Genomic DNA, 26,540 nt, shown 5'->3' with positions numbered 1-26,540 from the left:
GGGGGCTGTAGGCATTTTCCTCCCCCGCCTGTGGTAATTTTTACCAGATCAAACAAGGTGGGAGATGTGTTTTGGTTTTTTATACATACATACATATATATATAAAAAATATTTTTTAACCATTATTTAATTTATATTTTTATTATTTTTTAATTTGCTGTCTTTCTACTTGGGTCCCTGCCTGACCGACACGTATGTAGGTGTCTCCCGAGCATGTCGTGCGTGCTATATTTGGAGGGCTTCGGCTGGCGTTGAGCTGCCAGAGTTTAGTCATGCTGCCGTGAGACACATTTTATGCCCCGCTTCAGTGATCTCTGCTCCGCGGGGGGATTGGAAAAGAGGTGGGAGATTTTCTTCTGAGGCACCGGCCCTCATTCGCGTCGTAGTCGTCGGCTTTGGGAGGGAGTTACTGTGTCGTGCGTGCCATCCTTAAAGTTACTGGGCTGGGAGGGGTGTGGAAGCAGTGCTCGGATAGAGTTCAGTGAAGTGTTTTGGTTGGGTGTAATTAGTGGGAATTAAGTCAACTGAAATGGTCGTTGTAAACGGCTTGCCTCGAGCATGTTAAATCATAGCAACAGTCACATCTCTGCAGTTTCCTCAGGATGATAGTGTTGTAACTGCCCCTGCCTTGCATAGGGCTGTGTTCTGCACTAATGGTTCCCAAGGTGGGGCTGTAGTTTGGAAAAATAACCAACCACTGAAACTCTTGGCCCCCGTGGATTTGTGTGGAAATCACAAAAGAGGTAACTAAATCCTGGGCCTTTCTTGGCTATCATTTGTGCAGCCTCTGCAGCAGAGCAGAGTACTGAATTTATTCCAAAGCGTCTCAGTGAGATGATACCACAAACAGCAACATATGTCATGCTCATGAAGCTCCATTTTTTCTGGAGTTTTCACAGCACGTTAGGGAAATTGGCATTTTAAAATATAGTTTGGCATGGCTTCTGGCACAACCGAATTTAAGGTCATGTAACTTCTATGCCTTGCTAAAGTTTTTCCCTTGTGGTTCTGTTAAACACAATTTTTCAGAAACTGGTTTTATTATAGTATGCAAATGTTTACACTTGTTCATTCTTACTATAAAACTTATAAAAAGCATCTAGTATTTGCATTTGGACATTTATATATTTTAAAACTGTGTGGCTAAAATTTCTGTGCAACATTCGTAGAAAGAGCAGGGAAAACTATGTGGGATGCAATGAATATAACAAATAGCAGTGCTAAATTTATTTTGTATCTCTGCTTTTGTCTGTTATGAGTTGCTCAATATAGAGCATCAAGTGTATTGTGCACATTTTTGCTTCTGTGAAAAAATAGTTAATCTCTTTCTTGGATAGAAAGCGATCACTGGAGTTCTCAATGGAGAGAGAACAAAGTTCCACAAAAAGTTAAATTCTTCAGAGGAGCTATTTGAAGACTAAAATGAAGTCATCATTACTAGAAAATTAGTCACTGGATGTTAGCTTAAGAATGGGTTTGTAAAATAATTGGCATTTTAAAATATAGTTTCCAAAATTTGGACTCAGCTTTTGGAATGCTTCAAGCTCTCCCACCACTTTTTCCTGTTGTTTTTGGTTGAGTTGCTCAATATAGAGCATCAAGTGTATTGTGCACATTTTTGCTTCTGTGAAAAAATAGTTAATCTCTTTCTTGGATAGAAAGCGATCACTGGAGTTCTCAATGGAGAGAGAACAAAGTTCCACAAAAAGTTAAATTCTTCAGAGGAGCTATTTGAAGACTAAAATGAAGTCATCATTACTAGAAAATTAGTCACTGGATGTTAGCTTAAGAATGGGTTTGTAAAATAATTGGCATTTTAAAATATAGTTTCCAAAAATTTGGACTCAGCTTTTGGAATGCTTCAAGCTCTCCCACCACTTTTTCCTGTTTGTTTTTGGTGGGTTTTTTTTGTTTTGTTTTGTTTTTGTAGTGCAGACATTGTTTCTTTTTATTTTCTCAGCCTTAGATAATCCTTGTAATGGTATGGAATGGAGACCAGAGAAAAGGAGAGAACCAGTAATTTGTGGACATTCTCTTCCTTTTCTCAGGACTTAAAGCTTTTATGACCTACTGGGATTTCTGTTTTGGTTTTGTGCTTGCCCATGTTTAAAAGGGCATTCAGAGGGTCCTGTGTTTCTGCATAAGAATTACATGGGCTCAGAGGGCCATCAGGACTGCAGACCCTGTTGAAGCTTTGAAAGTGCAACTGGCCAGTCCCTTTAGAGACTTGACCCAGCAGCACATACAGGTGCTTCTCTAAGGAGTATTCCAAAATTTGCGGTGTAGGTGGCATATGGTCTTCTGTGGTGTAGGTGATAGGAGCACCTTACAAGCTTTTTAAAGTCTGCCTAGTCAGGGGTCGGATGATACAATAATATACCTGGAGTTTAGAGGTAAGAGCCTCAAAGTGAGCTGGCTCCTAGGTGAGCCTAGGTATCTCCTTAAATTCATGGGAGATAGGCAGACCGTTATTGTGATGGATGAACTCTAGTGCTTCCACCAGAGCTGCTTTTTAAAGTTTTTTCATTCTTTGCTTCCTGGTCTTATGCTCAACCAAGACTGGTGGTAGTAATGGACTAAAACATAACATACGTTCCTTGGCTGAGGTTTTTCCCATCCAACAATCTCAACTGATGTTTAAGTCACAATTCAGTGATGGGTATTTGTCATTCTTGAAGTGTTTCATTGCAATAACATAATAAACACTGGAACTCCGGGAAACTCATGTTGACTTTAAGAGCGCCCTATGTTTCAGCATTTTATCTGCTTTTCCATACTGATATTTCTCATCTGAAGAAATGAACAAGTCATAAAATATAATGCAAGAGAGGATTGCAAGAGGCCTTTACCTCATTTGCCCCCTACGCACATTCTGAGGAAGCATAGATATACTTGGACTATTCTTAGGTGATATTTGTTTAAGCTGTTCTTTGTATACTGATTTAGTGACTGAATTTCTGTACTTCCCCCTGCTCATCTGTACCAGTGCTTGTTCCTCTTACATAGAAATACATTCACTGAAAATTAGAAGAATTGCATCTTATTTTCAGTGGCTGTGGAGAATGCAATTGCTATCTCTGTAAAACTGTATGTGTATTTTCCAAATGGTGATAATAGGTGTCATCTTGTGGTCACAAAACTCACATCTATTTGATCTGTGTGGAAGCACATCTATGCAAAATGGGGAGGGAAATGCTGATGACATGCCTATTTCACTAAGCATGCTAAATCCATAACGTTAGAAGCATGAACAAACTTCTAGTTCAGTGAGCATTTCTTGTTGGAGACAGTTCGTGTGTTGTGCCACTTGGTAAGGATGGCCTGGTATTCTGGAGTATGCTGTGATTTATGTGCTGCTGTACTCCGTCAATAGTTTGTGAAATGGTATAGTTGCTTCCTTTGTGGTCCTGCCATCTACTTCAGGACTGGCACAGGGGAAAATCCAGAGTATGCCAAGGTTAAGTGGCATGTGCACAGTATAGATGGTCAGCTCTTGGATGAAAGTTTCAATGCTCTTGAACTCTATTATGGGTTTATTTTTGAGGTCTGTCTTCCCAACAGTAGCAGATGGGCATCTGTAGATTCTAAGCATTTCTGGGCCATACCTCTACTGCATGCAATGAATGAGGCAGGAGCACAGGCTGAACACAACTGGTCTGTTACAAGGTGAGAGTAGGGGGAAAGTTACTGTACAAATATTGGTGAAAGAGTTGTTGTGTCTCATTTACTTTTGAATTGTGATGAAAGAAGGGTTTTATGCCTCCCCTTTCAAATGGGGAATGATCAGTGGTGGTTTGAATGCTTGAAGATGTACACAGAGACCTTTGCTGAGGTCTGGGCCACCCTTGGGCCAACCTTTATGAGACAGTTGATCAACACGGAAGCATTGCTTACGTGAAGCGGGGGAAGTGGTGTATCCGTTGTCACTTGGAAGATGGCAATACCTGACTCCCAACAGTCTGCAGCAGCTGCTTGGATTAGTCTCAGCAGGTCCCGAGGGATATGATGTTTGAGTGGTGTGCTTGGAGCTTAAGAAAGGCACACACAGGTAATCCCCCGACTGGTGCACCGGGATGACGGCACACGTAACTCCAGCCTTTACGTGGCAGATATGCTGAAGTTTTTCTTTAATAAGAGGAATTGTTTTCCTTTTTCTTGCATGCCATCGTGGAGTACTGTGCCAGATTCACCACCTTCAGTTGTGGATAGCCTGTCTGGATGCATGTTGCCCCAATATTTAAATCTTTATATTGGGCAGAAATACTCTTCATAGATATGTAACCAGTACAGCAGGAGCAAGAAAACTCAGCTTCCTTTTACCTTGCTCTTCACCCTCAATACCTGGTGGTAGAGTCTGTCCTTTTCTGGGCTTTTCGTACCTGTATACAGATAACTTTGCTGCCAGGAACTGTTGAATGTCTGTCTATGTTATTGAAAGACTGTGGCTATGGGTCACTTTTGGGAAGGGTCAATGCCAGTGATCAGTTTCCCTCTAGCATCTTGCTGTCTTTGGTCCCTGAGGTAGCTGGAGGTGGGACTCTTCCAGGCAGTGAGAAACAGTGTATGGCAGTAGGCCCATGAGACTTTGATATGGGTGGCATCACTTATGCTTCTAGAGGTGGAGGGCCTTATGAAGGAAATCCTTCCAGAAGCTGCTGATACTTTTTTCAAACAACGTATTGATTCGTTGTCTGTATTTTTTTATTTTGATTGTAAGCTGCTTCTGTTCCCTCTGGGTTTGGAAGGTTTGCTGGTCATTTTCTTGGGATTCTCAGCAGTGAGTGAGTAGCCATGGCCTGTTTAGACAGGCCTGATGAGCATCATCACTCCCATCATTTAACCTCAGTAGTCTCTGACCCAACCTTTCTGCTCATGAAGTCGCAAGGTGACCTTTGCTGAAGAACAAACATTTAATGCGTGTGTATGAGTAAAGTCCTGGAGCTACAGATCTGCCCCTCTCCGCATAATGTGTTGCAGCTTTTCATAGTAGGGGAATGGCTTGGTTTTGGCTCAAGAGGAACTACTTTTTTTTTTTTTTCCTTCCCCCCCTTGTACATTAACTTGAAAGCCTTTGCCGGGCAGTCATCTAGGGTTCTCTGGTGGTCATGTGCTTTCATTTGCTCTAACAGATGATGGCAGTTGACTCTGTTCCAGGACTTTCTAGTGCCCGTTTGCTGAACTGAATTCTTGCTTGAAATAGCCAGGAGACTCAGGGCTTTCTGTTGGAATCCTTTTAAAAGGACTCCAAAGTACTTCGGAGCATCTCCAGTGGGCCTACCTCTGTTTGGAGACAGAACTGCTGTTCTGAGGGCTAACCTGTAATAGGTTTGGGAGTTACTAAACTATATCTTACAGCATATGGGGAAAAATCTTTTCCTTTGTGTACAGCAGTGAGAACCAGGGCAAAAAACAAAACCAAACCAAACAACCAACCAACAAAAAAAAGGCAAAAAAAACAGGAAAAAGGGCAGCGATGGCTGGGTATATTGACCCCATAGATTTGAAGTAGCAGGTTTTCCCTCCTTCCTCTTCTCTAGCTAGGAGAGAGAAAAAGACAGTGAGAGGCATTAGAGAGCCAGCTGAGAATCAGCTGGAGAAGTGGTTTCATATGCACTAGAAACAATGGTAGTTCTGATCTGAGCTTGAATTAGGTCCTGTCAGATCTGGTCTGTGAGGGACAAATGGTGGTTCCGTGGCCTGTTCAGATTACTCAGTTGAGGTGCAAGTCTACTACTGTCTCATGAGCCAACACAACAAGAAGTTTGTCATGAATCAGCAGTAAATACTTGTATGTAGGTTGTAATCTGAGCAAAGGGATTCACCCCCACGTAGTTATTGTCTAGGTGGTTGATCAGCAGCAACATGATTACCTGTAACTGGACAGAGCCAGATTTTTCTTGGAGGTGCACCATGAAAGGATAGAAGCTAACAGTTGCAAGATGTGACATGGGAAATTCTGATTAAAGAAAAAAAACCTCACAGTGAGGGTTGTTAAGCACTGGAGCAGATTCCCACATAGGACGTGAAGTGTTCATCCTTGGGGTTTTTGAAAACTTGGTTGGACAAGGTGTAAGGGATGAGGCCCAAGTGACTGTACTGTGAGCCCAGACAATGCCCCAAGAGAAGGCTCCAGAAGTAGCAAAAGGCAGTCATGGGGAGGGGCCTGGTGTCACTTCCCTTGACTGACTGGTGTCACAACCACTCCTGGAACTGGGGCAAGAGAAGGTTCCAGAAGTCCAGGGACTGGGGCCAATAAATAGGGGCACGTACGAGTCTCTGGGGTGCTCTCTACACCAATACCCCCGTCGGTAGGTCCAATGCTGGATGCAGGACTGGTGACCTCCCTCCCTCTCCCCACCCCCCACCCCTCTCTCTCTCTCTCTCTCCTTTCTCTTAAAGTTATTAAGTAACACAAGGCCTACCTCGATTTCCCATGCAGCTGCATAGCTTAGGTGGATATAATTGTGAGAGGGTCAACGTTTACTGAATGTTTGTTCCATTAAAGTCGATGTTTATATACGGACCTTGAGTGTTATCTCACCTTAATCCACACCAAGGGGATTTGCGAATCTTAGTCGCTCTCCCCTTCTCATAGGTGGGATGTGACACAAGGCCCTCAGCAAAACTAGATCCAACTTTGAAGCTGACCCTGCTTTGAGCAGTGGACTGGACTGGATAATGTCCAGAGGATCCCTTCCAACCTAAATTTTTCTATGATTCTAATTCCAGCTCCTGTCTGCTTTGTAGTGTTTTGCAGAGTAAGTTGCCTGTGCCTCAACCAGCCCTTCCATCTCAGGGTCCAATGCACCATGTACAACTGTTTGGAGGAGCGGAGCTTGCATAGATTTCTAGTGTTGGAGTTTATTCTGAGCTAGGGTTGAGGCCTTGTGTTTTGTAGATTGGTTACGAACCAATCATGGTTTGGAGTGGAGAAATTGGTACCCAAGTTAGGAGAGCGTATGGTGTGCAGAACAGCTGTAGCAGGTATTGTGCTCTGAGCTTGGAAAATTAGAGTATCTCCTAAACAGGCTGGTTGTTTCATTCATTGGGGGTTTCCCTCAAGGGAAATAGTTTCCTGAGATGTATATTTCCTGCTTTGCATGCTTTGTTGTTTCTTAGTAGCAAAAATGAAACCTTTAATTAAAGAGGAGGTAGGGTGGGCTGGGTATGTGTGGTTTGTCACATGGCTGGAAGCAGCTGCCCTAGTTGATCTTTACCATTGTTGGTTGTATCTAAGAACAGGCGAAGTTTTGGGTTAGTCTGTTTTACAGGTTTTAAGACTTAATGTTTCCCTGTGTTTCCCCTCTTTTAAACTAAACAAACCCTCAGAAGTTGGACGTTTCTAATTGTCTTAATTTTTATGGCCCTCTTTTAGACATTTTGAAATTTGTCTTTTTTTTTTTTAAGCTTTAGCCAAAAATGAGGAAGGGAGGGAGAAAGAGGGGGATGGGGTTTTTACGTGGTAACTTGTTTAATGATTGTTATTTTTGAAAATGTTAGTCAGGTGGTAGGTTTAGCATTTTCACCCTCTCCCAAGTTCACTGTACAAAGAGGTGATTTGGCAGTCAGCATGTTTAAGGGGGCAGGATCCCTGACAGAGGAGCAATAATGAGTAAATAGAGTCAGAGGATTTTTGAGTGTCCTGAAGAATATCTGCAATTGATAGTATAAATCTTTTAATTAAAACACTTTAACCTTCCAACCCCTTAGCTCTCAAACACTTGTTTCTGCTCTCTGAGATCAGGAGGATGGGTCCCTGTTCTGAAGAGGTAGAAATTTCTAGCTGAAAGGAGAGGTGCCATCTGTGGGAGCCCTAATTGTGTGGGCTGGAAGAAGGTTGCCTGCTTGGTTACTTCTTTTAGTCTCAGTTATATGTACGAAGCAAAATTAATAACCCTAAACCAGAAGGTACCTTATTGGAGTTGAATACAACATTATTATTGCTTCTGATACTTTACATATGTTTGTTAATACATCCTAAGATGATGTCTGTTCCTTTTTGTTGCAGGAAACATATTGTTGATTCATCTTGAGTGTTCTATAGCTGTGCTCTATTGTGGCCTTTGTGGTGATGCACAGTATGCACACAGTAACATCAGAAGTTTCTGATTCAGCCCACAGCATACTTAAGGGGCTTGTTTTCCACTTTTATTAAATACCAGAATCTTAAGATGTCCTGAAAGCACTTAGGGCCTTCAGAAGATGTATAGCGTACAAATTCAGAGTGTGGTGTTCTTGTGCTAGGATTAGGGCCTTCAGAAGATGTATAGCGTACAAATTCAGAGTGTGGTGTTCTGTGTGCTAGGAATTTGTATGTTACTAGATAGAAAAAAAAAAAAAAGGCTTTCCTCTGTGAACCATCCTCTTCCTCAATTATGAAAGTAGAATGCTTAAAAGAAAAGAAAGTTGATCACTGCTTGTACTTTAGTGTTGGTTTTTCTTTTTTTTCTGTGATTTATTTCAGTACTCTGATGCATGTATTTCAGATGGTCTGCATTTAAAAAAGTGAAAGATTGATTGGATAACTTTAAGGTTTAACCAAGGTTAAAATGCCTTGAATCTTTCACTAGATACTGAGTGTACTTCATAAGTGTTAGTTTCTAACATTCAAAAAATGCTATCAAAAGGCAGTATATGTTCAAACACAAAACCACATCTAAATCTGTATGCTCACTACATCACTTCTGATGTACTATCCTACCTTTGTGTAAGATACTTTATATTGCAGCCATGCCTAAAGGCCTGCTATTAGGCATTACCTACAAAAATATTTCAGGTGGTGCTGTAGTTGGCAGGTTTGCAGTTCGCAGGGGAAAAACACTCGATACGTTTAGCATTAATAAGGTCTTGATCTTTGTTTAACACGGAGGAGGCTGTCAGAATGCTGCTTGTCCTTAGGGAAGTGCAGCAGCAGGCAGTGGTTGGCCTGTACAGGAGCTGAGTGGTTTTTGGTCTTGCAGTGGCTGGCTGGTGAGAACATGGATGCGGTCTTGGTAGGTAGTCAGATACTCAGTGCATCAGCCTCTTGACGAGAAAGTGTGGGTCCCTACTGCCCTGACAGCCACACTGCATGTTCTCCTTGGCTGCTTGGCCACTGCTTTCTGATCTTAAATGGGTCAAGCTTGGTGTTCACAGGTGAAGGGATTAAAAAGTGGTATAAGCTAGGAGGAACTGCAGTGAGGAAGAGACAAATATGAATGGATGTGCTTGGCTGGGGTAATGGGTGGGTGTGACAGTTACAAGAAATAGGGGGAGAGAGGTAGAGAATTACATGGGGAGAGGAAATATTACAGTAAAAAAAGGTCTGACAAATAATTAATGGCCAACTTGCTCATTTGAGTTGATCATATTTGTGTTAGAGGGTTTCAGGGCAGAAAGCCACAGAAAGCATGTATTTTTGGTAAATAAATACAGCGGCCATTAGAATTGGCAGTTAATGATAAGTATTTGACTCTAATGACAATTTTCTTGGGATTTCAGAATATCACTTGTTGATTCTGTATTTTAACAATTGACAACATAGCAGAACTATGTACTTCTCACAGGAATAAAATTACACTCTGTCCTGTATATAAAGGGGCGTGAGTGTGTGTGTGTGCACGCACAGCCAATTTGTTAATTTAGGCATGGTTTATCAGCAAAATTGCTTCTTCTGTATTACTTCTTGGCAAATTCCAGCTCCCTTAAAGACATTCTAGATACATGAGGGGAACAGGAACCAAAAATACCATCTCTTCATCTATTTCCTCTTGTTTGTTTTTAATGGAAACTACAAAATTAATTAATGTTGAGTTTATGAATGATTAAGAGTGTCAGTGAGAGAAATTGACCAATGCAGCATGTCTGTTTTCCATTAAGATGAAGGCTAAAGTCATTAGGGGGTTGTGCCAGAAAAATGGAAGGAGCATTTGGCAATGAAATGACTGGTGTTATGACTGCTGCTCCTTAGGTGGAGTCAGCCTGCTAAACTGCATTTCTCCTGGTAACAGTGGTTGCTCTCCATGAATCAGTTATGGCTCCCACTGGCAGGTAAGCTATTCCTAAGTCACGCAGAGTGGGAAGATGTGTGCTCCTTGGCTGGTGCTAGTGGTGGAAAGGAGTGTACAGGCTCCTTGCTATCTTTTATCACCTTTTGCCACCTCTACTCTGCCCTTTTGCTGCTCTCTTGAGTTAAATCCCATCCTCGTTTAAGAGATTGTGTTCAGAAAAGAGACATCTGAGAAGTCGTGGTGTGACCGTGTATTATGTTATAGCCGATGAGATACTGTTAGTTTAGTCTCCTTTGCAGGAGTAGCATTACATAAACTAAAAATACATGGACGTGTGTATTACAGTCAGTTTTATATTTCAAGCTGTACTTGTTGGTCTGCATCCACCTGCAAACCTGTTTTTTGCCTTATGTTATGCTCTTATATGTACAACAGTGCTAACAGTATATCAAATCTATGTGTTTGAGACAAGTGAAATATGCCACATGCCTACTTTTACCGATCAGTCATAATCTGTCTGAAGCTACAAACTGGTGAGATGCTAGTGCCTTAAGTAATAAAAACCTTGCATCATGGAGAAGAAAGGCTTTTGCTTTAATGTTAACACTGTACTTCCTATATTAATTTTCATCATAGAATTGACTTTGCCCAAGTTGTACTTGCTAAATAAATAATTCATGATCTGTAGTCTACAGGTAATGCCAAAAAATTCTGCTTGGTTCCCTTCTGGTTTAGGTTACATGAGGTAGAAAATTAAATGTAAATAATGTGTTACTCTCTTCTGAATTATTTCTGTTGTGCATGTTTTGATATATTAAAATGCATTAGCCTTTTAGGAGGCTGCTCTAGCAAAACTTCCAGGAATTCACATGACGGTTGGGCATTGCAGACTATGCAAGCTGCCTGAAGCCAGGGATCACAAGAAGTGACATGAATATGCAAAGTTTCCCAATTCCATGTAGCATTTCAAATTCAGAGTTCCCAGGTGTTTTACTCCTTTGTTCTGTTGCTCTTGGAGGAGCTAGTGCTTTAATGAGTTTCTCTTCATGGCACCAAAGTTGACTTCTGCTTATATTGTTTAATAGCATTTTCAGCTTTATACAACATCTAACCTTAAGTCTTTTCTCAGTTCTTGGGCTTCGTGAATCTTAAAACCACATGAGATTCCACACCTGCTTTTAAGGCTTATGTTGTGCTTTTTGTATTTGGGGTGCATATTTCAAATTCCCCTAAAGCTGAGTATTATTTGAGAAGTGGCAAGATAACTGAGTGACATAGACCTTTAAAAATTCCGTGTTTTGAAGTAATTTTAGCTAGAAGTTTTCTTGGGAATAGTCTTGCAGTTTCAAAGCAAGCTTAGGAATTCCTTCTTCACCTTAATTGCCATGGCAACAAACTATATGTTGTTTAAGGGAGACCATCCATCTTGTAAAATATTCTGGTTCTCCTGCCTTGTATAGTTGCTTCCACTGTGTTTGGTTTTTGGTTTCCTTGGCTCTAAAGAATGTTACATATTTATTGATTGCAGCTTACAAAATTTATATAAAATCTGTTGTAAATAGTAGAAGAAAAGTCCTGCTGGCTAGAGGGAAACAGTAGTCTTTGATACTGGCTAATTTTGTTTGGTTGTGGGGTGTTTGGTTTTGGTTTTTTTTTAATTTTAACTCTGCGTATATCCTGCTAATGAGTGGAAAATTTCATATCCCCCCTGCCACATGCATAGGATCTAACACTATATATTTCTGCAAGAAGTATGACACAATAGGAGCAGATTTGTGGAGTGTAACAGCACTGAGGACCTGATATCCACACTGTATGTATTTGGGGTTTTTCCTTTGGGCTAGCCACAGTCTGGTCCCATGGACTGAATGGTGACTGCTGGCTTAAGTGCACTAGTTTTGTGCCTGGAGCACACTTTAGAGGTTAGTTTCATCTGAAAGAATCAAGTTTGCTCACTGTACTATGCAGTGTGAGTTACAGAGGACTGTCAAGAAAAGCAGGCTCCTGATCCAAACTAAAACATTAAGCCAGACACACCCTACATCTATTACAGTTTAACCTATAGAGCCGTGGATCTTTTGATGTAAATTGAAATTGCTCCTACTTTAAGTGCTGAAAGTCTGCAGTTTGAATGGCTGTGTCAGCCAAGAGGATGACCACCACATACAAACAAGGTTTTTAATATAAAATCCAAACTAATGATAGCTCATTAGTGGCTCTAGCTTAAAGGGACAAAATAAGACACTTAAATTGCTTGTTTGTAATAGTTAAGACTCTTTAGCCGCTAACAATGTTTGACTAATTTCCTTAGGAGTAAAAGTTTTGAAATCTTGATGTTTTTGTTGGCTTAAAGTAAAGCTTTTCAGTCTAACATGTAAGCTGTGTGCAATAAGGTGGCACTAAATTTCTTTGTAGAACTCACTACAGAGTTGTCCCTAACAACATAACATAATTAACTGCAGAATTATAAATTACTAGAGCTAAAAGAGTAAAGAACAAAACTATTATACTAAAAGTGTATTTGGATCTGTTTTTATGCTAACCTTTGGAAACCTTTTCTGATGGTTGCAGGTGGCACTTCATATTTCAGTATGGACCGGTCTGAAGATGTATCAGATGGTGAAGTGGATCATGCTTTCTTTGACAGTGATTTTGAGGAAGAGAAAAAGCAAGCTGAAGAAAATGGTGAATGTATAGAGAAAGGAAGTACAAAGGCAGCTCTTGCAGTCCCTGATTTGGTTTCCAGTGCAAAGGATGCAAAGTGTTGTGAGGAGGAAAGTGAAGAAAAGCAGAAAGATTTGCGGCAGGATCAGTCCCTAGAAAACAGCACAGATCATCTTGGAGATGCTTCATCTTTGTCACTTTCTCCAGTTGTGGAGAATGCAGGTACATCTGGAGCGACATCTGCAGCAAGTAAGGGAACACAGGAGAATGTTCCTGCTGGAATCCCCAAAATAGTTAAAGAAGGTGAAGAAGATTATTTTACAGATGAAGAAGATAGTAGTGACGATGGCAAAAAACAGAAGGTTAGACCAAAGTCAGCTAAGCAGTCAAACAACATAAAAAAGGCTAGCAAAAAATATACTAGTATCAGCTCCTCCTCCTCCTCTTCCTCCTCCTCTTCCTCCTCGTCCTCATCCTCAAGCTCAGATACAGATTGTTCTGAATCAGATTCCGATAGTTGTTTGTCAGATTCATCTCATTCTTCCTCAAAGAGGAATGCTTGTAGGAACGCTCTTCTGTCTCCAAAACAAAAATTCAAGTCATCAATGAAATTAGCAGAAGGAAAACCAAAGCTCGGTGACTACTTGGAGGAGTCTGAAGACACGGTGACTGACGTAACACCTCTGTCAACTCCAGACATCAGTCCTATCCAGTCTTTTGAACTTGCAGCATCAAATGATAAGAAACTAAAAATAAAAAGACAAGAAAACGTGAATCAAGAATTATATGGTAATTTTGAAGAATTTAAGTACAACACAAAATTTGTAAAACCTGTGGGGCTGGGGAATCCAATCTTATATCTGTATTTTTTTCATTAGATTCCGAGTTTGATCGCAGATACAGTCGAAAAGTCTTGCATGATGCCATGGACCTGAATCAGCTTTTGAAAGGTGACTTTTAAATTTTCTTTTTACAAAGTATGACATCTGTACATTGTTGAGAACAATTGAGTTCTAACAGAAGAGAATGAGGTTTTAATGTGCCACATATATTTTTAAAACTGGTTTGTGATTAAGCTGTGTTGAGCTAATTCTTTGAATTCTTATGTATGTAAATAGTGCTGATTCTACAGTGGAAGGAAGAAGCATGTATATGAGCATGTGTTGCTATGCATATACCTAGAAGTAAGATATACAAATGGGATGAATCTCTGAATAAGATTTGATATATTAACAAATTGAATAATAAAACTGCACGTGCATTTTGAGAAGTCAAGGTTTACTGGACTATGCCACGATTTACTATCTAAATTAGAACACCAACCTTTCTGATAAAATGCTGGGTTATTGACCTTCAAAATTGAAAGGCAGTCCAAAACTACATTGCATGATAAATAGCATTCATATATTTAAACTTCTGGTACCTTTTTGATAATGAAACAGAATTATTTGACATTCTTTTTCTGAACTAAGTGTCTGCTTTCTAAAATACCATAAAGTTGAGTAAAGGTATTTTAACGAGAAAAATAAGAGAGAATCTTTACTAAAACTTGAGTGGTTACTTCTTGCTAATAGATTTAATAAATCTTAATAATGACATCTGAGAGAGAGAGAACTTGGTATCTCACTGCATTCATTGTAAACATTCATTGTATGGGGTGAGAATGCACTGGATCATCTCATGTGCATATTTTAAGGTCTGCACAGTGCTTTTTAACGCTTGTTTTCATGGCCCAGAGTTTTCAGTAGTAAAATCTATAGAATAAAAGAGGCTTGGCTCAAGAAATCTGCTGATCTCAGGTGAGGAAAGCTTCTTACAGTCTGAGTCTGGTACATTTCAACCCAAGTTTTCTGTATTGTGGTAGGTCTGGCATGACTAAAACTGCATGTGTCGTCTTTCTTCACTTTGCACCTTGCCAGACTGAGCCTATAGTGAGTAAGGATTCAAAATCTATTGTACGCATCATTTAACTTTCCTATGAGTAGAAATGAGGATTTTACTTGTGTGGAAATTCTTCTGATGGTAAGAACAGCAGAGCTAGCCATCAAGAAAAGCAGAGCTGATTCTCATCTCTGACAGTCCTTGTGCTCCAGCAACTCTTTCATACTAGAAAAGGCTCCAACCACCTGTCAAAACATGATGTTAGAAGAGTTGTTGCTAGGAAATTGAAATTATGATGTCCTACATCTTTATTTGTTCCCTGATAGCAAGAAGCTATTTAATAACTGGTGATTATGGAAGAATTCCTCTCATCCCTAAAACTAATGGGTATTACAGCTCAGAATAAGTATTCTCAGAGATGAATGTTTGGAGGGGTGGGGGAAGTTTTTTCCCAAAACTGAAAAACAATTCTAAATAACAATAATAAAGATTAAGTAATGAGAAGTAGAATTCATATAGTCTGGCAGCTAATGTTCCTGATTAACATGCATATTACTCCCAAGTGCCTCTCTGAATTGGCAAGCACAACATCGCTTAATTACTTTGGGTATTTTGAAGTTTAAATGGGGCAGGATTATTAATGGTGGAAAGTAACTAGTCTGGGAAAATAGGAGCTAATCTTATTCTGAGTTACTGCTTCCAGGTTTTTCCATACTCATTTAAAAAAAAAAAAAAAAGTGCAAATCATTCCCCCATGCCCAGTCTGCATGAAATGTTCATCAGAACTGCATAGGCATGAACATTGCTTCAAGTAAGAACAGTATAAGGCCGGACCTGAGTGCATGAAAGTATTTAAATGATCTTCAGGATGTCTAAGATTTGGTTTTAAAGTAAAATATTCTTCCAGTAGCCTATACTGATGAAGCATTTCGTTTAAAATTTTTGTCAAATATGCTTCTAATATAGCCAGGCCTAAGCATTTACAGCAGTTATGTGACTTAAATTTCCGAAGGTCCCCAGAAACTTGCAGAATTTCAGTGTGATCTGTTACTGTGTTGTTTCTAGGGGGCGTGCAGTAATTTATTTTGTACAATTCTACACATTTGGGAAGACTAGAATCTTTTGTATTAAAAAAAGAATCACAAGAACAAAGAAAGGGAAGAAATCTGTTAAAAGCGCATGGTGTTCAAAGAACAAGTTTTGGACTAGAACAAGAGTCTGGTTATTAAGCAATGAGGTAGTTTGTGTATCTTAAAATAGAATTCATTTGAAGCATTTAGAAAAAATGTTGCAGTTAAATTAAAAAGGAGCTGAAATAGTTTTTCCTCTATATTACATGCCCTTGATACATATTTTTGCTCATATTGCAAACTATTCATTTTTATAAGCATTTAAAAAATAATATTTAGACAAAAAAACTTACCATGCTCTTACATCTCGTAAAGCTATGCTTGTTCTTGATAGAAGCCAAATATTAAGTTACACTATTCTGAATAATTTAAAATCTCACAAATAACATAATTTTAGTTGGAAATCTTATAGTCTCCATGCTGTATATTGCGCTTTGAATGCTTTTTAGGTGGATATTGCTGTGCAGCTTTGTCACTGATTTTAGAAATATTCTTTAGTGACCAGAACTCTGAACAAGAGATTGATAAAGTTATGTGCTAACACCTGGTTACTCCATCTGAAAGTTGTCATTTTAGGTGTGCTGTTACTGAAGTCAGCATTACCAGGTACTGCAACTTGCTGTTCAGCCTCTGTTTGCCCTATGGAAAATAACTGAACTAGTTTTAGTAAAAATGGCAGAAATCTACTTGGTAACAGTAGCTGGGGGCAAAGTGAAGATTATGCTTGAAAACTGGAGAGAAGCAGGTTCTGCATGTTGCCAAAGACAAATAAAGCATAGGAATGTAGTCCTTATATTGGCATTTATTAGACAGGAGTCGAGCCCTGTTTCAAAGGGAGGGAGGAAGTACAATAAAATGTACAGTTTTCAGAACCTACAGGTTGTATGGCTGTATTGGCATGGCTTTGCATGCATGCTGATGAAGGAGGGGCATGTGAACAGTAGAACACTCTTGAGAGCAGATGCAGCATGAAGGAAGACAGATAAACACATGCAGTGAGGAAATTGTGGAGCGCAGGTATCCGTAAGCTACCACGTTAAGGTATGGGGTGCGCACTCACACTGTTTCAGTTGTAAGGAGCCCACAGTTTGCAGCGGGAACAGCATCGCTAGAAACTGCAGGCCATAGTGAAAGCAGAAGTGATGCAAGGTAGACGAATAAACTCGGAACTTTTTGGATCGATCTGTGGTGTTTGTTTCCAAATCAGTCCCGTGGCAGTGTCTGATGCTCAGTTCAGAGTGGCTTGGAGTTCAGGTGGAGGGAGCACCTCCCTGCAGCACCCTCCCTGAGGAGCAGAGCCTGCTCCACTCACTCATACTGAAGCCGTGTGGCTGCAGAGCCTGGAGTAGTAAAACCAGGCTGGGTCATATTACAATCTAGGTCCACCTGGACCATGTTGTTCAAGTTACTGGACTTAGTGATTACTTATTAATTATCCCTCCATTGTGCATAAAAATTCTTGGGTTTACCTGTTTTGGTAGCTGTGAACTGCTGAATTGTTTAATAGTTCTTGGTAGTGGTTTTTACTTCTGTTCATGAAAATGACTTGCTGTTTGGGTGTCATGCTTATTTAAAATGTTTATAAATGCGAAATATATGACCTTTGAATCCTCTCATTTTTACAGACATAGAAGTCAATGTTTAGGAGGGTTACATCATTTCATTACAATGCGAAGACTGATGTCACGTAGCTGTTGTCATTATGGTGTATGACTGTAAGAACTATTCTAGCACTGTGGAGTCAGCCAGCCACGCTACTTAGGAATTTAAATGTCTTATCAGTGTGGCCAAGAACATAGGTACTCACAATTTTAGTTACTCAAGGTTAGTAGGGTTTATATTTTACAGACCTGTCCTCATTCTTTACCTCTCTTTTTTTTGCCACCTGCATGGAAAAAAATACAGATGTGATTATAATTTTTCAGGTGGAAATACAGTTCTTCAGTTGTTTCATGATGTTATATAGAATTTTGTATGTAATTCTTTTGTGAGTCAATGCTGTTTCTACTTTGCTGTAAACCTTAAAGATCTTTCAGAAAATTAAAATAATAACTAAGAGCAATATTCAAAACCCGTAATAATAAATGTCAGTTATCTCTGTTACTCTGTTATCTTCTGTGCTCTCGAGTAATCTGAACACAAAAAGAGAATTAAATATGCCAGTGCAAAGAAATAGGTTGCCAAAAATTGATTTTGGGAGTGCTTTCATAAAGCTCCATGTTAGAAAGCTGGGAATAAAAAATTGGAAATTTTTCTGATGCTGTTTTGCTTGATCCTATGTCTTGATCCAATGTCCCATGTAGTTTTAAGGAATTGAGGTTATGCAGATAAAGAGATGGGTTAAGCATATGTGTGTGAATTAAGCACTCATCCATTTCCATTCCATTATGCTACAGACTTGCTCTCTGTATTTAGACAAGTCTCTTGATTTCTGTAGTTCAGAATACAGAGTTGTATGCTAAAAATGCTGTGTATCTCTTTATCTGAATTTACATTGGGAATCAATACAGCAGTAATGGGATTGCAAAGGTGTATAGAGTGCTAAAGAATTTAGTACCTGTGTTTTTCTTCTCTGTAAAATGGGGTTGATACCTGCTTATTTTACAGAAGTGTCTGTGAGAATTAGTCTGTAAATCCATGGTATTAGCTATTATTAACTTGAGGAGGTGGTGTGATGGGGTAAGTAGGACAGTGGGCCACAGGCTGAAGACCTGAATTCTATCCTTGAAGCTTTCACTGACCTGTATGCTCTCTGATAAATCTTTTTGCCTCTTCTGTGGCTTAGATTTTCTGTTGTAAAATGGTCAGAGCTCACTTGGTGAAAAGCACTGTGATATGAATACCGTTATTATGAAAGTAAAAGCTCTGTGTTTCTGAATAAAAGCTATTGTAGAAAACTAAATAGTAGCTTCAACCGAACATGTAGCAATTGCTTTAGCTTTTTTTTTTTTTGCTATAATTTGTCACTCAGGAAATAGAATAAGTTTTTTATAACTGAAATTTCTCCTCTTAGGGGTATGTTATCTGTGTGCTCATTCATGCTGAACTAGTGTATTTGTAGAATAACTGTTAAACAATGTCTAAATTTAAAGTAGACTCTTAAATATATACATAAACACCCAAACTCTACAGTTGAACTAAATATTTACAGCTTTTTCACTAAGTTTTGTTTAGTTTGTATGTTCGTAGTTTGAACTAATTGTGTGTGTATGTGTATACATATGCATTGTTTTCGCAGGTCTAGTAACTCATGTTGAGGTAGAAGAGCAATTATCAGCTTATTCTTCTATTTAGAATTTGAAAACAGATTGAAAATCTTTAAGATTGTAAAGAGATCCAGACTTTCCCAACCTCCATAAGAAAATGGGTAATTCGGGGAAAAAAAATTTCTGCACCTGTAGGGTATCTGTTGTCTTTCTCATGACATCAAGAAATAACTAGCAGCCCTATTGAAGCATAGATTTTTCAAGAGGAAAATTTATACTTGAAAAGCACATTCTTATTTTCTTAAAAAAAATCAAATAATGAATTCTCCAAAATCCTTTTTAAAGAGTTCTGTGACGTGAAATAATGGATATTCTAGGAAATAGCTGTTTAGAGATACTACAGGGAAATAATTTTAGATTGAAACTATTAGGCATTGATGAAGAACTGTGATTTAATCCTTTTGTATTTTCAAATGCGTTACAGATGTGGTAGTGGAGCAGTATAAAACAAAACACTGGGCAAACTCAAAAGTGTAAGCACTGAAGCAATTTAATGCATTTTCCTCTACTGGGATTGCAACAGATACAGCTGTCCTAATGGCATTAAGGCTAAAATTAAAATCATGCATGTTTCAGTGTATCATCCTGTCCTAATGCATTTGACTTGCTAATTATCATTTGTATTTTATATAAGGTTTGGCCTTTCTCACTCTGCAAGGTCATTTCACTGCTTACAAATTGAAAGCAATAAACAGCTTGTTTATTGCTTAAAAGAAAGTCAGGTGTCTCTCCATGGAAACCAGCTTTCATAGAAATCCTGTGAATACCAGAGAATTTTCTTTTCCTGCTTACCAGTAAATGAGAAGTAGAACTGCACACTGTGCGAGTCTTTATGCAAATGCTGCTGCTTGTTTATCCCCTTCCCAAAATTACTGATTTATGGTCTGGCTGATAATGAAGTGGTAAGTAGAGATTTAGTTAAATTACTTATTACCCACTGATAGAGTATGAAGCTACAGGTAAATCATATTTAATTGTTCCAAGACTTACAAACTCTTTAGAACCTTAAATCATAACCTTAAACTGTAGTGTTGCCTCATGTTGTCATTGGCCACTGCAAAAATAGTCAGATAAACCATTCAAACACTTATGCATTGTGATTAAAGAGTAGTGTGGGTGCATTGTTGAATAAATCATTGAAATAACTTTGAAACTCAAATATTTGAGTTATATAACACTAACTGTACCTGAAGTATTTAATAGTATTTAGAATAAATGCATTTACCTCTTACATGGGATCTTGGTTCTTTTTTGTTTATTGATGGTGAATTGTCCCTGGTTTTGTAGGCTTGTGCTGACCTCACTTAGACACCTACTGCCTTTGACATGAAAGCAGTGTTGTTGCCAGTGAATGTTGAAGTGCATTCAGTGCATATTGGACATACATTCCTGCTGGGGATTGCATAATTTTCTGTCATAGTAAGTGCAGAGAATAGGAATGTGATGCTGTGTAAGTGGTGTTTTGCAGAGTGCAGGCTGGACAGATTTTCAGCCAGGTAACTTTGGAAGTAGTGGAAACTATTACTGCTGATGTGAAGTTCTGGGGTCAGAAGCCTCATTCTGGACCGTGCAAATAGTGTCACCCCTGTTTCAGGAAGACCTGCAGAACCTTTTGCTCACTGCTTCGTTAGATTGCTACTGCGGTTTATTTGAGGATCATTTAAGGAGCAGTGATTTCATGGATGTCCCCTGCCTTCTGCTTGTTTTGTTAGGAAGAAGTACTTACCCTGTAGTACTAGTGATCCTCTTTCAGTAAGTGACACAGTATGCATTCTGTTGCTTGTCTTTTTTCTACTAAACTTTAAACTCTCCTGTCGCACAGTTCCTAAGGAGATCAATGTTGCATTTGCTGTGATTTAGAAAAGGTTATCTATGGATAGGCTTTGGTCACAGTTTGTTTTGAAGTGGTGTTTGCAGCTTGAATTCTTCCTTAGCATAGATCTTAACTAAGTACACCACAACTCTATAATTTATTAATTTATCAGCTTGAAGAACAACAAACCAACTACCTTTAATATGTTATCAGACCCAATGCCTTGGTGTATTGTAGCACTGTTGCTGCAAAGAGCTACTTGTGAAATTTCAAATGTGGTTCTTCCTTAGGTCATACAGAAGGCTAACTATAAAAAGATCAGTTGAGGAACTGAAGAAACTAGTGAGGAACTACGGAGTTTTAGATTGATCTTTTCACCCCATCCCCTTGAGGAAAACTTGCTGCTGCACATGTTGTATTGGGTCTGAACTTTTGGTGCAAAATTAATGAGTCTTCTGTAATTCAACAACATATCGAGAGATTAGTTACTGGTTTCTGGCAGTCTTCTGGTCAAGCTTCACTGAATAACTTCACAGCAGAACCTTCATGGTGATCTTAACAATTCTTTCATTTTATTAATATGTTTCTTTTGAGTTGTGATAAATTTGATATTATCACTGTTAGCAAGCCATTAACTTCAAGAGTTGTCAGAAAGGTGTGGGCAGTAGTAAGGTCGGTTTCTACACTAAGTAAGTATAAATAATAATGAGGCGAAGAATCAACAGCATACTGAAGAAAGTGAGCTGGAGTCTCTTCTGCCTGCTGCAAGTGGGAAAGACTATCTTTGTGATAGGTGATAAAAGGTGTGGATGAGGCACTGTAGAAAGAAAATATATTGAAAGGAAAAAGACATGAGAGGCTAAGGAAAGGAGGAAGAAAGAAGAGATGGATGAAAAAAGAAAAGTCTGTGTGTTGGGGGGATGTGACTGAAGAAGCTGGAAGGTGAGAGTAAAGTTAGTCAGTAAAATTTTGCCATGCTTTACTGACATATAAGAAGTAGTATCCAGTAGAGCAATGCATGGAAATGTACATAGGTATGTATTCATGCTAACTGCCTGAGAGCTTCTGGTAAAATACCGGTGGTGTTTAATGCTACAGAAGTTGCATACCACTGCCCCCTGGGAGATCTGAGTGAGCAAGTAACGCAGTGTTCGTTGAGCCCCGCGTGTAGCAGTTGCTGCAGCACTCCTTTAATCAGTATTTCTAAAGGTATTTACTGACCAGCATTGAGGGGAAAGGGAAAGGTGTTTGTTCCATGTCATTGCTCTGTTTTTATTTTTTTCATCACAGCTGACAGGGGGTTTCCAGAAAAATGAGCAAGTCAAAAGATAAGTAATTACCTTGATGCTTCTTTATCACTAAGCGTTTTTAATCTGTGTTTACTGGTTATGGTTCATAACTGCATCATAAGAGTATACACTTTCCACCAAACTATAGCCAGCTACCTTAGAGAGAATTAAAACAATCATGTACCAGTGAAGACATAAAGCCTCTATTTCTAACTAAAAATGTCCTCATTCAGAATGCCATTGCTTTAAATGGAAACTGACTAGTTCACACCTTTGACAGAAAGAAAAGAGGTGTTTGGAATTTGCACTGACAGTTATTCAGAAGCTTAAATGTCTCTTGTAAGAGACTACATCACCAGTAGCATTGGTGCCATAAAGCTAGGTCAAGATTTCAATGGAACAACTGGTCTTTGCCACAACATGATTTCCACTCTTGCATGTGATGTGCGGTCTTGTTTAACCTTTGAGATGCTATGGTTGTAAGGCAAAAGATGAAATTATCTTTCATAGCTTCGTAATAGTACAATTATCAGTTATGTAACATGATATATAATAAATACCTTCTTCAGATGGTTGTTGAAATTACTTTCTTCCAACTGTGTTCTGCAGTGCTGGTTTTGCATATTCCCATAAGGACATATTTAATTTTTTTTTACTGAGAAGTATGCTGTAGCTTGATGTTACAGTGTGACTTGTGTGGCTCTAGTTATTTTCTGTGTGTTTCTTTGTGTCCCTTGTAGGTGTATCCAGATGAGTCTCATCCCAGGTTTGTCTCATCAAATGGTGTTGATGGCTGTACTAGTTTTCCCTTGAGAATAACTTACTAAATTGTAAAGATGCTTTTCAAGAATATTTATGCTTTATTAACCTGTTTGTTGGCACACTTGATCTGCGCTATTTGGCATTGTGTCTTGGTTTTGAGGTGATTTGCATCTTCTCTTGACAAATTAAAACAATATTTGCTAATGTGGACAACCTCACAGTTAGAGCTGCCGAGGGGCGGTTCTTGCCTATATTGGCTAGCATACTGATGCTAGTTTCCAGATTCCAAATACTAATTTCCAGAGGGATTTTGAAATTCATGAACTGTTTGGAATTTGAGTTCAGGATGCTGTTTCTAAATTTCTCAAAGGCAGTAGCAGTATTTTCTTGCATCAATTCTGGAATAAACTTAGTTGAGATACTGCAAAAAAGATTTCATTTCATTTTGTTTTGAAGTAGGAATACGCTCATAATTCTTTGAGGTTTTTAAGCTATTAAAGGCTGCCTCAGACATCCCTCGCCAAAAAATTGCTGATGTGGAAGTGTTTGCTGAGGAAATATTACTGCATGCCTGTGTTTTTTTCTTTCTACTTTTTTCAAAGCTTCTGCTTTGGATGGTTGTTTTGCTTGTGTGGGACTTTTAGGGGTAAGAGTGAGAGGTACCTTCTGGAGGTACTGTGATACTGGAGTAATGTGGGGAATGGCTTGAATAAGGCTTCCTCATCTGTGTCTCAGCTTTGAAAATTTGTTTGATCTAACCTGGTTCCGCCATTCCTGTACCGTAGATAATGCAATGGTTTGATGGGGTAATACCATGACAGCAAAGCTCTTAAAACAGTTGCCAGAAGATCTATTGCAGAGCTTTAGAAAGCAAAGGCTTAGAAATAGGTCAATAGCAAAGCTCCAGTGGAACTATAATAAACATAGCTGGCTCTGGCTGAGAGTGAAGTTTTCCAGTTATTATCTTATCTTGCAATTGTGCAAGTCTGTCTTGCTGTGTATTTTTAAGCATGCATTCTTTTGTTCTTTTGTCTTGAAACCTCATATCCTGGTTTAATTTGTCGGATTTTTACTGTTTTAAATTGCCAGGCCCCGGTAATTTTTCTTCTGTTATATATGCTTACTCATTTCTCTCCATCCATTAAATTTAATTTTCATCTTTCCCTTTGCAATTCCTGCACCAACATGATGTAGGATCGCTTCAGGAGCAAAGGATCAACAAAATCACTTCAGGAAATGCATTTTGTGTCTCTGAGTCATGCTTCCCCAGTGTCAGTTTTCTGTCTGAAACATAATTTCTGTTCTGCCTCTCAGCTGAGACAGATATTTCAGATATCTTTGGAGCAAAATTTAAATCTTTTTCCATGTGCAAACATCTAAATACTAATTTACGGTTTAATTCTTGGTTCTGTAAGTTATTTCTAGTCCTGGCTTCCTGAGGCTGTGTTTTCTGTTGCTTGGAAAACTTTTCTGATGCTTATATTCGTGCTACAAATGATACCACTGTGATGATAATTATGTTCAATGTTGCTTTAGTGCTGTATAACAGTAGTCTCATTAGCATATATATATAAAATTGCCTATGCTGATTGCTGGTACCATAGTAACTACAGTAAAAATATTTGAGAATGGAAGTCTGAGCATATTGTGCCAACGTAGAAGTTGGGCAAGCATACTGGTAAAGGTAGAGATCAGGAATACTGGCCATGCAGAAGAAATGACCATGCACATAAGGCTGACTTATATTCTGATTTCTAAATAACAGATATATTCTACACAAATGCTTACAGAGTGTCTGTGTGCGTATTGCTGATTCTCTTGTATTGCTCAGTTGTTCGCTGCATCTGTTCAATTCCTCTGGATTACCAGTCATAAATAGGGAGGAGGGGGATTCCTAGTGAGTAGGAAGCAGATAGGTTTTAACTAAGGCCAAAATTAGACTTGATTTTCTTGTGGTGAAACTTGTGTAAAATCAATGTACTGAGGACAACTGAGCATCCCTGAAAAATTCTGAAATGCATAAATCTGGAATTCAGATGGGGGTAGGTGAAATGTACCTTGGTTTTTCAGGTCTGTAAATAAATCCTAATAATAGAATGCAAGATTTGTATTTGGTTTGGTTTGGTTTTTTAATGTGAGTATTTTACTTTTTGCCATTTTAAAGCTTTCTTACAGTTGGAGAAAAAAGAACAAAAACTAACTGTCGATCAGCCATCTAAAGGAACAAGGAAAAATTATTCTTTCACAAATGAAGAAGTAAGACAGATTGATCGGGAAAACCAAAGGTTGCTAAAAGAACTGTCCAGACAGTCTGCAAAGCCAAGAAGAAGTACCACATTGAAGAAGTCAGCTGTACCGCCTCCTAAATTGTACCACAGTGCCCTCAACAGGCAAAAGGAGCAGCAAAGAATTGAAAGAGAAAACCTGGTAAGTTTTGAGAACTGATTTGGATCAGTAAATTCAGAAGGACTGTTTGTTGTCAGATGAACTACTGCTAAATACTTACAAAACTGATAAAGGCAGCACTTGGAGCTTTACTGCAGTAAGTCTGCAATGAATTTCCTTTACTATGCTGTTTGCATAATTGTTCATATGGTGGGGTTTTTTTTTTGAAAAAATGATGCTTTTTTCAGATGAAAATAGATTTTACTTTATATGAGTTTGCTCTACTTTAGTATCATTCAATTTAAGACGAACAACCATTATTGTTAACATGCTCGTAACTTTAGATAGCAGTCTAACTCTATTCATCCTGCTTCATACATCATGATTACTAATTTCTCAAGAACAGGGTTGCTCATCCTGCTTCATACATCATGATTACTAGTTTCTCAAGAACAGGGTTGCAAAAAAAAAAAAGCAATCAATATGATAGCATCAAACCCATTATATTTGAAATACAGAGGATACAATGTGAATGTCAATTTTGTTTTTTGACTTATTTTGTAGCTGTCTGTCTCTTTCAATGTTTGTAGCGCACTGCTTGTCACCGTATTTGAATGTAATGGCAATCACAATAACTTAGCTTAGTGGAAAACAGAAATTCAGACTCCTGTATAAAGGTATTGGCAGAGTTGTCAAATAACAAAAATAATACTGATTTGAATAAGATATTTTTAGTGATTGAATTCTAATACACAATGGTATTTTCATATCTCCTAGTTGTTCATTAGTGTGTTTGAAAAGCAGATAAAATATAGTTAAAATATTTGGAAAATTATTTATAGTGGAAGTAGTTTATTCACTTTTTTCATCTGTGTAAGTGTAGGTTGCAATTTCCTTCTACATAGATAGAGATATAGATTCAGTATAGAGAAAGTCTAATTGACCTATTGTTGTGCTTTAACCACAACTGGCAACTAAGCACCACACAGCTGCTCGCTCGCTCCCCCCGGTGGGATGGGGGAGAGAATCAGAAGGGTAAAAGTGAGAAAACTCGTGGGTTGAGATAAGAACAGTTTAATAATTGAAATAATAATAACAACAACAATAATGATAAATTGTAATGAAAAGGAAAATAACAGAGAGAAGTAAAACCCAAGAAAGAGAAGTGATGCAAATGAAAACAATTGCTCACCACCAACCCACCAATGCCTAGCCAGGCCCCAAGCAGCGGCCCCCCTGCCAACCTTCCCCCTAGTTTTATTGCTGAGCATGATGTCATGTGGTATGGAATATCCCTTTGGTCAGTTGGGGTCAGCTGTCCCAGATGTGTCCGCTCCCAACTTCTTGTGCACCCCCAGCCT

General features: G+C 38.8%; 1 protein-coding gene across 1 annotated transcript in view; it reads left to right on the top strand.

Annotated features, from left to right (window-relative positions):
* Window positions 1-26,540, top strand: part of CFAP97 (cilia and flagella associated protein 97) — a 43,009-nt gene that overhangs the window by 294 nt on the left and 16,175 nt on the right. Inside the window, exons 2-4 of the mRNA XM_009277364.1 lie at window positions 12,561-13,442; window positions 13,532-13,603; window positions 24,959-25,221. Of these exons, the coding sequence (XP_009275639.1) occupies window positions 12,581-13,442; window positions 13,532-13,603; window positions 24,959-25,221 (1,197 nt within the window). The 5' untranslated portion in view covers window positions 12,561-12,580. The remainder of the gene's footprint in view (window positions 1-12,560; window positions 13,443-13,531; window positions 13,604-24,958; window positions 25,222-26,540) is intronic.

The sequence above is a fragment of the Aptenodytes forsteri genome, unplaced genomic scaffold, assembly GCF_000699145.1.
Source record: "Aptenodytes forsteri isolate BGI_AS27 unplaced genomic scaffold, ASM69914v1 Scaffold65, whole genome shotgun sequence".
NCBI classification, from domain to species: domain Eukaryota; kingdom Metazoa; phylum Chordata; class Aves; order Sphenisciformes; family Spheniscidae; genus Aptenodytes; species Aptenodytes forsteri.
Note: the sequence above shows the minus strand (reverse complement) of the source record. Positions and strands in the feature narration are given on the sequence as shown.